Below are 13206 nucleotides of genomic sequence, written 5' to 3'. Positions count from 1 at the left end.
TTTATATATTGAGCAGCAGAAGGAATTCTGTGAGCACCTGGAAAGCAGAGTTAGCCATGGCAGTCAGTATAGAAGGTGCTAGTGGGTGCAGGGGAGGCAGGCAGGGCTGAGAAATACGCTGGTGAAATGCATAAACTGGGGAGGAGGAAAGACATGTCCTGGAAGCATCTGGGTGCCGATGTGCAGCTTGGGCTGAGACTCTGCTGCTAAAGCAGCAGCCTATCTGTACAATTCCAGGTGGCTTCTTCCCTCCTCCTTAATTTATTTAATTACTCGTGTGTCTCATGGGCTCCGCTGTGGAAGCAGGATGCAGTCCCACAAGATCAGCTGTTGTGTGCACTTGGTTTCTGTTCCTCAGGGTGACAGGCTGGTGTGTGTGAGAGCTGGCTTGCCTGGCGGGCAGGCTCCCTGCTGCTCCAGAGCCTTCGCTGCAGGCTGGGCTTACCAGGCTTAAAATCCAGACCTTACACTAAAACCAGAGGGTGGGTGCCTTGTGCTGTGGCTGTTCACACAAATCTGTGCATGAGCTCATTGCTGTGAATTCTGTTTTCAGTTCTGTTTCTCTTCTATTCCCTTTTCTTGCTCTCCTTGCCACAGAGGTGCTTTCCATAGGCTGCATGCTGGTGCCCTGGTTGTGCTGTCCAGCAGAGTCCCCCGAAGGCACTGGGTAGCTGCACTGGCTTGGAGACAGGTTTGTTTTGGGTGCCTGCTTCTGCTCCCAAGAGATCAGTGGGGATTTGGCCATTGTGGAATGTTGGACTTCACCCTTGCAGATTGAGAGGCTGTTCAGGTCCTCTTGATTTCTTCATTTTCAGTTTGTTTATCACAACAAACAGTGAAACACGTGTCTGTATCATCTTCTGTGGCAATGTTGAGGTTCATTACAGATTGCAGCAGAAGATGGCTCACCTGAGACCAATCCCTTCTCCTTAGAACAACCGAAAAACTTCTTTTTTTAACCTGCCATTTACCTTGCCATGGTACAGACATTTGGAAAGCCATTATTGCAATGGAGGCCCTAAATATTAAAGCCTCCCTGATTCTGAGGCAATTATTTTGTTCATTAATCAATAGAGCCTGACTACTGCCTTACTTGTTAGTATTTTACAAATAATCTAAGACTTTCAACTTTCACATAATCTGACATTCTCAGTTACTTTTTGAAGCACCCCCTCACTGACTGTTTAAATCCACCTCCAGCAAGCTGTGCTCCCTGCCATGGCTGCCTCCTCTCCTGGGAATCACGCTGCCTCTCAGCCCAGCAAGTGACAGCAAACCATGGCACTTCCTCCTCCTCTTCCTCCTCCTCCTCTTCCCTGCTCATGTTCAGCCCCAGGAGCCTGCTCCCTCCACAGCACAGGTCCTGCACTGACCCTACATGGGACCCTTCTGTGTGAGCTGATGCTGTCCATGCCCACCTCAAGCTGTAGCACCAAGTACTCCTACAGGGGCTGGTTGGGAGGCTGCTTTTCCATTGGATTTATGGGGGTCAGCTTTCCCTGGGCAGCATGCAGGTTGCATTTGGGGTATTTCCTGCACTCATGATGGTGACTGGAAGAGGGGTTGGGGTAGGCAGGTTCTGAGGTCCGAGTTGGTGTCAGCTGAGAGCAGCTTTGGAAATGGGTTTTTGTTCTCCTCTGACACCTGAGTAGAGGTCCCCATGCTGTCCAGGCCATGTGTGCACGTTAACATGCCATAATCCTCCACGTTGTTTTCCCTAGGATCACTTGGAAGTGAGGCAAAGCACCAAGTAAGGCTGGTGGTCACACAGCAGGACTGGGCTTGGGCTCTCTGCCCACACCAACCTCCTCCATCCTCCCATCCCTCACTGCCACGGTGTCAGGAGCTGGGATCAGGCTGGCACAGTGGTCAGGGTCCTTCCCCCACAGGGCTTTTGTGTCCCTTGTCACAAGGGCAAATGGGATTTGTTATAATCTGAGCTCAGGTTGTCACCAGGGTCAGTGTGGAGTTGGGTGCTGGGATGTGCTGGTTTGTGGTCACTTTGGGCTGTTGCAGAGATGGTGAGTCACAGCACTTGGCATCCCTGAAAGCAAATACTCTGGGATATGTGGGCTGAGTGCCTTTCGTTGCCTGTTCCTCGTGCTTTCCCAGCTGTAATTTGCAAAATAAAAGCAGCTCTGATGCTCATACACTGATAAACAGCTTTAAAAGATTAAAGTAGAAGTTAATATCGTCTGGCATCAGGATCTGATGCCCACAAGTCTTGCTGAACCTCTACTATAAAACGAAGCAGCCAAACCTGTCTTACTGAAGCCATTTGTAGCCAGGGCTTGAGTACACAGGAGCACAACTTCTCTTCAGTTCTTTTGTGTTGTCCCTACCAAAGACATGGTTAAAACGTGCCAACAGAGCTGCACTCAGTTGGATAATGCTCTGGCAGGGCTCCTGTTTCACCTGCATTATCTGGAATGTTTAATGTTAATATCACTCTCGCTTAGACAGACTTGGCATTCCTCAGTGTTTTCTTGTTACAGGAATTTCCTTAAGTAGAAACTTTTTTCTTCAGAGTAATTTTTGGTTGATTATTGCTTATATATGCAATTAGTGTAATTGCATCTGATTATGCAAATGTATTTAACCATATAATTAGAACATGGAGGGATGAAATATAATGGAGTTGGGAAATCTTTTGTAAAACTTTCCAGGCTCGGGACTGTGCGCAAGGTGGTTGTTATCTCTTGAATTGTAGGGTAGACTGGAGATCTTGGTTCAGCATCCTGGCTAGTTTCAAAACATATTTTAAATATGCTGTTAATTGCTCTTAAAAGTGGTTATATGGCCTTCATGGTGAGAAACTTCTGTTTTTCACATGATAATATCAGGAGATCACTGCTGAGCTCAGCCTGTGTCTCACATGTGCATCTATACTTTACATCCAGGGTCATGAAAGTGTCAGTCCTTCATCAGATCCAAACCCTAGATTCTGCCTTCAGATGGGATCTCTCAGGGAGAAGAGAGGGAGAACAGGACAAGCACAGAGTTGTGCACCTTGGGGTGCTTGTTGTCTGTAGCTCAGGGGCTGAACTGGCCCCAAAATCCCTTTGGAAAGCACCCTGCCTTGAAAAGGGCTAAGGAGGAGGTGGAGGTAGAATGCTGCATTTTCCAGACCATGGTCTGGAGATGTTTGTTGTCATTTGAGAAGTCTGGCAGGAGCAGGGGTCTGAACTTGCCTTTCAGATTTCTCACGCAGTGCTTGAATTGCAAAAGCTGCTGTTCTTTGTCATTCTATGGTTCCTGGTAAAGCTGTGTTCGAGGAGCTTCACACAAGGCATCAAAGCACCTCGCTTTAGATCTGATTTTCAGCTGTGGCACAACAGCCAGGCTCACTGCCAAGAGCTGTGGAGGGAAGAGGGACTGGATGATTACAGCAGGATTGAGTGATTTCTCAGCAAGATGTGCTTGTCTGTGCCCTGAAACAAGAGCCTTGTCAGCCCCAGCACAAAGCAAACGTGTGGGGCGTGTGCAAAAAGCACCAACAGTAAGCTCTAATTTATCATTTAGGTTGTGTTAATGTCTTCTGCTTCTAGTCAGAAATTAGTACCTAAAGTGATTGCTGCCCCTTGCCAGGGAGGACACAGTCCAAATGGGCAGTCTGGTGTACACCTGCCTTGATGATCTCTGCAAGGACTGCAGGGATTTGCTTCTTTTCAGCTTCACAGAGCTGCAACTTCTTGTTGTCCTTTGCCTTTTGCTTTGGGCTGCCTTTTGGCCAGCGATGTCTGAAACTGGTTTTCATAGATGCCAAGAAGCTCATTTGTGTCTTGCAGCCTGATTCCTGGCAGCAGCAGTGTGAGTGGAGATGGGCAGGAGGTAGTCTCACCCTCAGGTGCCCTGCTTGGTGTGCCAGGAGTGGGCAGAGCTGAAATGTTCTGAATTTAATTACTGCAGGAAAAATGAACCCTCTAGCTGCTCTCCCACCACAGCAGTGAGACCCATAAATGGCTGGTGCACGATATCTGAAGTTCCATGTGTTGCACACCACTTGTGGGGTTTGTTGGCAGCTCCGATGTTGCTCCAGTGCTTGGCTGTGGGACCCAGGTTCCCCTCAATTCTCCAGACTGAAGGTATTGGAGTGAGCTGGCTGGGCTTGGGGCAAGTGCCTCCAACACATATAAAAAGTTGATGGGCTCAGGATGGGGGGGGTGTGGAATTATCTCCCTCATGTCAGGGTAGCAGTGCTTGGGGAAGTCCTGCAGAACTGGGAGCACAGGCAACACTCCAGGATGGAAATACTCCCAGTCTGTGTTGCTTGGTGTGGGGAGACAGCTTTGGCTCTGGAAGGGACTTGCTGACCTGATATTTCTAAAATGTCATTCGAGGAGCTGTCCAGGACTTGGCAGCCCAGCCCAGGACATGCTGCTTTTCTCCTTAAAGGGAGTTTCTGCCACTGTTGACAGCAGTCAGAGCGGATTCTTCGTTGTGGCCGTGCTGCTGGGGGCAATGTGTGAAGGAAACACAGGACTGGGTGTGCTGCCAGCTCTGCCCCAGGCTGGGGGCGTTCCTGGGGGGGTCTCACCTGAGCTGATGGATTCTGGTGATGGGGATGATGTCCCCCCTGCAGGCAGCCTGTCCTGGTACATGGATCATTGCACTGATTGGAAAACCTGGCCTGATTCTTGACCTTGCTGGTGTATGGTAAAGCATCAGGGAAAAAAGGGTAAAGATGTTGTGATCTTCGGGACCTCTCTCTGTGACACTGCCTGTGGGTCTTGTGTGGTCAAGTGGTACCTAATGGACGTGCCTGCAGGCAGGGTCTCAGTGTGACATCCCTGGTGCCAGCATTTGAATCCTCTGACTGAGCAGCAGCAGAATCACTGCCTGAAGCCTTTCTGTGCAAATGCTCATTGCAGTTATTATTCTCTGGGATTCTTTTACTGCAAGGGCCCTTGGTGCCTCAGCACGGGGCAGATGTGTTCTCAGGGACACGAAGGAGAAGCAGCATCATTCCTCTTAACCTGGAACTGCAACAAAGCCATAAAGTCGCTTTTCACAGCCTGTAGCAAAATTGGGAAATGAATCTGTGTTTGCTGAGGCTCAGGACCTTTTATCCTCCCCATCTTTTCTGACAGGAGCACTTCTAGTTAGCCAAGAGGATGGACCAAGCAGTAAACTAGATTTACAATTTTTTATTTTTCAAACAATGCTTTGGAATACTTTATTGAGCAGCAAAACTAATTGCATCTGCTCATCTCCCACATAAAATACAGAGAGATTTTCTCCAGGATCATATTCCTTTCAAAAGGGTTTTTTGTACCATTCTCTGCTCAGTGCCAGTCTGGGAAACATGTGCAGCCATTTGATAAATACACTGTGAAAATCATGGTTGAAGTGGCAGTCTGCCTGCAGCAAGAGGAATAGCTACAGGGAAAAATGGTAAATAAGATATCTGTAAGTAAATTAATTTTGCTCATATAAGCTTGTTTGCAGCTTTGGTTCGTGTCTGCAGCATAATCCTCTGCTCTACAGCAGGTGTTCAGTGTTGTGGGGGATCAGCAGGGACAGCGGAGCTGCGCAGGAGCTGGGAGATGGTGGTGGTGGAATTTCTGTTTTGCTGGGACTTCCCATAACAGCAAGGTATGGTTGTGGCACAGCCTGAAAAACTGCGAATCCACCATTGATTTAGCCTTGCCGAAATTAAGAGTTGTCTTTTGTACTGAGTTTATGCACAGCGAGACTGGGCTGCACGTAACTGATTTGTTTGTTGGGAAATCTTCGCTTTCCAATACAGTTTTGGAGGATTTATCAGTGAGAAGGAATCCTTCAAAACAGCAGAACCTGAAACAAAGCCCAGCTCTACAGATAAATGGTTATTTTCTTTAAAGTCTTGCTAGATTTTTTAGCCTGCTTTTAGCGGCACTGTATTATTTGTTTCAACACTGTATGGGTCTGTTTGTTTTGATCAGATGAACTGATTTATGGGGTTTATCTTCAGTTTATCTAGTTCAGTTGTCAATTGGAGATTTATTTTGCAGCCTGTGCTGTGGGTTAGAACTGAGCAAGTTTGCTTCAACTTTTGAGGGGGAGACACGCCGGGTGCCTGGTCTGGGTGGTGAGGAGCTGCTCAGGTGACTGACATGAGCATCACTGTTTGCTGGGCTGCTCTTCCCGGTGCTTCTGGCCTTTTTTTCCTGCTGGCTGAGCAGCATGAGACTCACAAATGTTCAGTCCAGGTGGGTGGTTTGTGGGCTTTCACGCCCAGCCACACAGCAGCACAGGCAGATTCTTCATTCCCCTTGCTCCCACATATGGCGAAAATCTCGTGGCAGGAGGAGGGAAGAAGGTGTAGGAGCTGCAGGCTTCAGCTGCGGATTCATTTTCCTCTTGATGCTGCCTAGGAGTGAGGTGAGCTGTGGCTGTCCAGGGGCTAAAGCTGCTGCAAGGAAAGGCCTCGGGTTCGTTTCTCTATAGGCAGAAGAAACAGCTTTTAGCACAGGGTGGCCTCGGAGGTTTCCTCCTATCCCTTGGGCAAGCTGGGTTAAATGGTGGAAGCATTTTTGCTCCTTCCTTCCCTTCATTTGGAATGATTTCTGTGATGTACCAGCCTGCCAGGAGAGCTACAGCCCAGCCCTGGCAGAGGCTGCAGACAGCAGGGATGTGGCTGGTGCTTTCCTGGCTGTGCAGAGCAGCCCTGGGAAGCCCTGATCTCCAGGCAGGGCTGGAGACTGATTGTGCTTCCCTGGGGCTGAGGAGATGACCTTCCCCTAGAGCCAAGCATGCAGGCATCCCATGAGTGTCACGGGAAATGTGCTGCTCCCCAGGCTCTGGAGTGCAGAGAGAGTGGGGTGACTGCAGACTTGCAGTTGCCCTGACCTGATGCTCCTTGTTTAGCTCAGAAGCTTTCCAGACTTCACAAAAGCATTTTGCAGACAGCAAATCCTTGGTGGGCTTCCCACAAATCCTTTTGAAGGATCCTTGCTGGCTTGCTGGCCTGCAGGCTGTGTTTGGGGGTTTGGGAGAGCAGGGAGGCCTGGCAGAGGGGAGGCTTGTGCTGCTTTGCCCCGGGTTTGTGGGACCACGTGCAGTGTGTGCTGCACAGAACCCCACACCCCTTCCCTTGCTGCTGAGAGCCACCTGCAGTGCCTGCACCCTGGCTCCAAAGGGGATTTGTGCTTTTTCTTTTTTTTTTTTTCCTTTTTTTTCAAAGGGGATTGAAGTGTTTAAATATAGTTTTAATAGAAGCTTTTAAAGCTGATCTCACCATTTCATTACTGTTTTGAGTGAGTGACACTTCTGTCAATTTGTTTCAAGCAAGCCTGCAGAAAAGACAGGAGGGGGGAAAGGAGGTGAACAGTGGGATGTGGAGAGGAATATCTTAGATGTTGGTATTCCCTTTCTGTGACACTGAGTGCCCAGCGTGTATCCCTATGATTGGCACATGACCTAGGGTGAAGCCTCCAGTCGAGATCTTAATCTGGTTTTCTCATTGATATAAAAGGTTGCTTGAGCTTGGCTGCCCTGGGGGACTCAGGAGGTCATCCCTGTGCAGCTGAGTTTACTATAGTGTGTTTAACTGAGCATTGCTGGGCAGCTCTGAGCCCTGCTCAACCTGTGCTCCTTGCCAAGGGTTGTGTGTGTTCCCAGGCTGATGCTGGATGTGGCTCTTTGGACTCGCTCACCCCCACCCTGTCCTCATGTAAATGAAATGTAGATGCAAGTGTCACCTGACTTGCAGGAGTTTTATGCACAACCTGCTTTGAATACAGAGAACCACAGGTTGCAATATTTCAGGGTTAAGCCTGCTCTGAATTCACTGGATGCAGGCCAGGATGCTGTGAGTAAAGTCAAGTACTCCCCCGCTGTCCCCAGAAGATGGACAGAGGGATGAAATGATGCAGTGCTGCATCTTCAGAGGTGATTAAGTGTTGACAGCCATGTGCTGCAGAGGATCATTTCCTGCTCTGCACTGGGCTGGGAAGACTGAAATCTGTTTTAAATTGAGACTGAAATTAGCATCCAGGAAACAGCGATTCTATGCAGCAGCTTTAGCTTTGTATTGCACTTTGGTGTTCTGTAGGTCTTTTCCCGAGGAAAAGCTGCTTCCCACCATGCTTTAATCATTAAGCGTTGTTGATTGTGTAACTCACTATAGTTTTTATACATGGTGGGCAGCAAGATTAACATGTGTTTGCACACAGACTGCAACTGTGTGGGGCCAGGGGCAACCCTGGAACTGGATTTGATTTTAAATTCTGCTTTTGCTGACTATGTTGGAAATGGCAGTGGGGAAGTCGTCAGGCTTGGCCATTCTGTGACACTCTCTAAGGGCCTACAGGGCAGCAGAGAGACCACTGGGGAGCCCTAAATGGTTACGGAGTTGTTGTTATGCCTGTTGGGTTTGAGTACATGCCAGAAGCTCTTGTATCCTATAAATAAGAATTCAAGAGGTCGAAAGTTTGACCCTTGGCCCTCAGCTGTTGGGATGCTTCTTCCAGTATTGTAAGCTCTGGTTGGCTGTAGGTCTGGCTACAGAAGGAGAAGTTCTCTTTGGCTGTGTCACTTGTTACACATCAGATAAAATCTCATTTTTATCTCTTTCCTGTCTAGCTCAATGCCTGGGTTTGCCTTTCAGTCTGAGTGCTTGTACCTTGTTTACAGCCTGCCAGTGTTTTGCTATCACTTTCTGGCATGCTGGAAGAAGTCAGAGATGGCTGTTTGGTTATGTTTGTGTTGAGTGAACATTATTGTTATTTACCTCTGTTTGTGATTCCTTTCAGGTATTTATGGAGCCTTTGAGCACTAACATCGCTGCTCTCTGTGTGACCATCTGAGACCAAACGAGCTGGACACAGCCATGGGGGACTCTGCAGCAAATGCTGTGGATGGAGGCATGGACACACAGACTGAACTGGTGGAGAGGGTGGCAGCCATAGATGTGTCTGTTGTCCCAGACAGAAGTGACCAAAATGGTGAAGAAAATGACACAGTCTTTTCTGATAACATAAAGGACATCCAAAGAAATGGAGTCAGCAGTGACATGGGAATCAATGAACTTCTGCCTTCCCAACAGTCAGAAGATGCTCACTTGAGGCATATTCCCAAGAGACCTCTAACTAGACCTGGTCTATCAAGTAGGAAGTTGTCCCTTCAGGAAAGATCATCAGGAGGTTATTTGGCTTCTAGCAACACTCCAGGTTGTGGCCCTTATGCCACAGGGCCATCACCACGTATAATGAGGAGACCAACAATAGAGTCCAATCGGGTCTCTATATCAGACTCTGAGGTAGGCATGTTCTCCCCTACAGCTGAGGTGTTGAGGTAAGGTAAGTCTTTCTCAGGTGGTAATGGGAGCCTTCAGTCTTCTGGAGAAGTGTGTCTGAAAGCAGTGCTATTTCTAAGTGGGGGGAAAAAATCCCTGGAACCAGTTCCTCTCCATAGGAACTGGAGAGCTGTGCTGGGTGTAGCCCTGGCGCTGACATTTGGCTCCTTTAGCCCTCACCTGCCTGGGATAGTCTTGTTAAGGGACCATGACCCCTGTGTCGTGGTAGCAGGCAGAAGGTCTTTCAGGTTGTTCAGAGAAAGGGCTGTGGCCAAATGACTTTGTTCTTGTGTCCCTGCTGCATGTGCCCTTCAGGAATTCACCAGTCACAGCAGCTTTGCTGATGGTATTTTATGGATTTAAACTTCTGGAGATTATGTATCTGCTATTGTGTTTTGCCATAATTGAAGGCACGATTTAATTTTATAAAGAGCTTAAATGCCTGGCTCCTGTCAGGGTTTTCTTTTGTCTTTAAAGCATTTGTACCAGCAGTGGTAACGGAGGGCTGTGACCCTACTCTCCTTCAGAGGGGTGTCTGGGTGGCTGTGGTTGTTCTGCAGCTGCTCTTCTGGTCCCAGAGCTGCCCTGGAGGAGCTGTGACATGCTGTCAGTGGTTGAGTGTTTTGATGGAAGTGGGTGATGGTTGCAATTCCCAGTGCTGGGGAGGACAGGGAGCAGAGGGGCTGTTCAGACCACAGTGCCCAGTGTCATGATTTGGATGCCTGCAGCAACACAGGGACCCAAATCACTGGAATTTAGATTTATGCCAGTGTGGGTCCAAGGGACCAGGAGCTTAACATCTGTGTGGTTTGGTGTTTCCCTTTTGAGAAGTGGGTGTTTTCCCCTTGCACACCTGGAGAGGATGGTGCTGTGCACAACCAAATCAGCCTTTGTCCTCTGGGGAGTTGTGCAAGTCACATCAGCTGTGGGATGGGTGGTGCATCCCCAGCTGATAGGAGGATACCTGCAGAAGGTGCAGTGCAGAGACTGCAGCTTCTTTGACAGCAGCCATATGCTTTAATAAGGGAGGCAGGGAGGGAAAGGAGCCAGTTCTTGGAAGCAGGACGTGACTTGAGTGCCAGCTCTCCCATCCTGCAGTGCTGTGACTGTGCCAGGAGTGAGGCTTTTCTGAAATCTTTCAACGTAACTGCAGTCAAGTGTGACTGGCACATTCCCATCTGCAAGCAAATTCAAAGTACTCCATCCTCTTCCACAACACCTGCATCCTGGGGAGCAAGGGTTACTGCCTGGGGGTGGGAAATGCTTGGTTTGAAATGCAGATGTGGAGCCCTTGTGTCCCTGCTCTTGCAGCAGCTCTTTTCACAGTGCTGCCTTTTTCACGGTCACTTTGATATCACCGAGAGAGCAGCGCTGTGGTGCAGCCCAGCTGCACAGCAGAGCTGTGCTCACTGGAAACCATCATTCATATTAATGGAGATTGGCTGTGGTAGGAGTGGGAAGGGGGCCTGGGTGAGCTGGGAACGTTCTGAGGTGGGCACTTGCCCTCACAGAGGTGCTCTCAGGAGCTGTGCTGCTCCTTCCCACCTTACAGGGATAGCATCTGTATCCTATAAGGAACAGAAGGATTAGGAAGATGCATGCCTGGGTAAAATTTGAGGCTGGGCACTGAATCATGAGCAGTGTGTGTCAGGTGTGTGACAGCAAGGGGAGTGTGCAGCCTGCGCACAGCCCAGCTCCAGTGTCACCACTGCTTCTGCCAAGTGGCTGTTAAAGGGTTGTTGTGTTGAGAGGCACTGCCAGTCCACATCCAAGCTGTGCAGCTGAGAGACAGCAGGGAACTCTGAAAGAAACGGAGAGCAGGTCTTTTGTTCTCTGTCAGGAATTCTAAAAGTTACCAGGGTCTCCATGTTGAGGCTTTTGGTGCTACTGGGGATAAAATCAGCCTGTGATGAAAAATACAATCATGGTACACTTGGCAGCAGCTGCTGCTGGGTGTCTGTTGGTCACTCTGATACGCAGACCCTCAGTGAGGAGCGAAGCTGGTGGGTCACTGACAAGATCCAGCTCCCCAGTCACAGCATTGCCCTGGCCTGCCTGCAAATGGCTCTGTGGCACACCTGGTTCTAGGCAAGCTGGACATTCGTATTCCAGTCAGTGCCTCTCACCTGCTTAAAGCCATTTTGGAGTTGGTTCTTTCCCCTTGCATTGGGTTTCTGGCATCCTCAGTCAGTGCCTTTCAGTAGCAGACCATCCATTGCTCCAGCTCGTGGCCATTGCCTGGGTCAGTTCCAGTCTGTGCAAAGCTGGAGATGGAGTTCGGGAGCATTCAGGCCTTCTCAGTACCCACGTGCAGGCACTGCCTGTCAGGAGCAGGGATGGATGGCACAGCTTCGTGTCACAATTTCCTGTTGTGCTGATAGCCATCTCAGAATGAGTCTGCTTCCCTCTCCAGCAGGATGGCAGCTCAGTTCCTGGCTGTTAGTAGTGCTGCATCCTGGGCTGATCTGGAGAAATAATGGAGAGATGTGCTATGCAGAGACAGAGTATGGGGATACGGCAGAGCTGAATGCTCTCTTACACTGATGAATTGTGGAAGAACGTTGTGTTCTCTTAGAGACACTGCTGAGCTTTTTAATGCTGCTTTAATACTCGTTCACAGGCTGGGAGGAAAACTTCTGTTCAGGTATGAAGAGGGCCAAGAGCTGAAGCTGAGCCTGTGAGGATGAGGGAGGATTTATGCAGTGCGAGCAGCAGGCAGTGAATTGGGGTTGTCCTGTCACTGGGACTGATTCCACGGACACTTGCCTGCTGAGCAGGGCTTGTGGATTTATTATTTAGGCAGGTGGTGGCTCCTGGGCTGGCAGGGCTGCAGCAGGGCTTGTTGTCTCACACAAAGGCTATTCCCAGAGACACTAATTAGCCAACTGCCCTTGGACAAAGAGTTGGCAGCTGCTGGTGTCTTGCAGCCACTGCTGACAAGTCTGGATCTGCAATTTTAACTCTGCAAGCGTTACTGTGTTCTTAATTAACCTGATCTGTCATTTCTCTATCAAAAATTGATCTGTACTTTAAAAAGTTCCCTGTTTGTTCCCCTCCTTTCTTAGATTATCTGTGGCCTAAGGCCTGGAAGGTTCTCTCAGTGCCGCCTTCCCTGGCAGGGAAGCCTGATGGGATTCTGCTGCCTTGCTGCCTATCAGGGCTTTGCTCTGACAAGGGAATGGCTTTGCCTTTAGCTGTGGCACAGAAGTGATTAAGCTGAAGCTATTAAGGGTCCATAAAGCTGCAGAGCTGAGGCACAGGCCTCAGAGTTTAGGTTGCTGGCCCACTTTTCCTCTTGATGTGATGTTCCTGGCTCCTGCTCAGTGCTGGCAGCAAGGGCAAGAGGAGAGGATTTTCCTGAGGCTGCTGAAAGCAGCTTCTGCTTTGCTGCCCAGATGATGCCCTGGTGTTTGTATGTACCAGGGAAAGACTCTCTGAAGATGTTTGTACATGGGCATCTTGTCACTGTGTGATTGACAGAGCTTGTCCCATCTAAAAGAGCAGGTCTTGGGTCTGTGAAAGGGGAGAGGTGCTGCTTGTTGGAACGTGGCATTTGAAAGCGCAGTGCTGGTGGGTTTGGTTTGGGTTTTTTTAAATTCTGCTGTCTTAAACCAACCTTTTTAGGTAGCCAAGAAAATCTTACTTGAAGAGTGGCCAGGAGAAGAATAAATGATGTCTTTTTTCAGCCTTTCTCCCCAGGCCTGCCAGCACAGTTAATTGCTTTATACAGTCTCTTCTCCAGTCTCTTCCAGTTGAATTTCCTCTCCCTTTCATATGTTCCCTTCCTCTCCCTGCACCCCGGTTCCTCTTGCCCTGGTGTCCACATTTGTCTCTCCAGCCTCTGGGATCAGTAGGAGACTGTTCCAGTTCCCCTTGCCTGGGTGTCTCTGCAGTTGTAGCAATCAGCTGGAGCTATGTGTGCTTCAGCA

At 49.1% G+C, this 13206-nt stretch overlaps 1 protein-coding gene across 4 annotated transcripts in view; it reads left to right on the top strand.

Annotated features, from left to right (window-relative positions):
• The window catches only part of CAMKK1 (calcium/calmodulin dependent protein kinase kinase 1), an 87386-nt gene that overhangs the window by 23084 nt on the left and 51096 nt on the right, over nucleotides 1-13206 (top strand). For 2 of the 4 annotated variants that reach the window (XM_008640455.2, XM_017743034.1), the window contains exons 1-2: nucleotides 5488-5595; nucleotides 8736-9241. In XM_008640455.2, coding sequence (XP_008638677.1) covers nucleotides 8813-9241 — 429 coding nt within the window. In that variant the 5' untranslated portion in view covers nucleotides 5488-5595; nucleotides 8736-8812. Of the gene's footprint in view, nucleotides 1-5487; nucleotides 5596-8735; nucleotides 9242-13206 lie in introns of those variants that run through there. The other 2 variants (XM_017743036.1, XM_017743035.1) reach the window with 1 other exon arrangement.

Source organism: Corvus brachyrhynchos, unplaced genomic scaffold (assembly GCF_000691975.1).
Source record: "Corvus brachyrhynchos isolate BGI_N302 unplaced genomic scaffold, ASM69197v1 scaffold99, whole genome shotgun sequence".
Lineage (NCBI taxonomy): Eukaryota > Metazoa > Chordata > Aves > Passeriformes > Corvidae > Corvus > Corvus brachyrhynchos.
The sequence above is the reverse complement of the archived record's forward strand: the minus strand, read 5'-3'. Positions and strand labels throughout refer to the sequence as shown.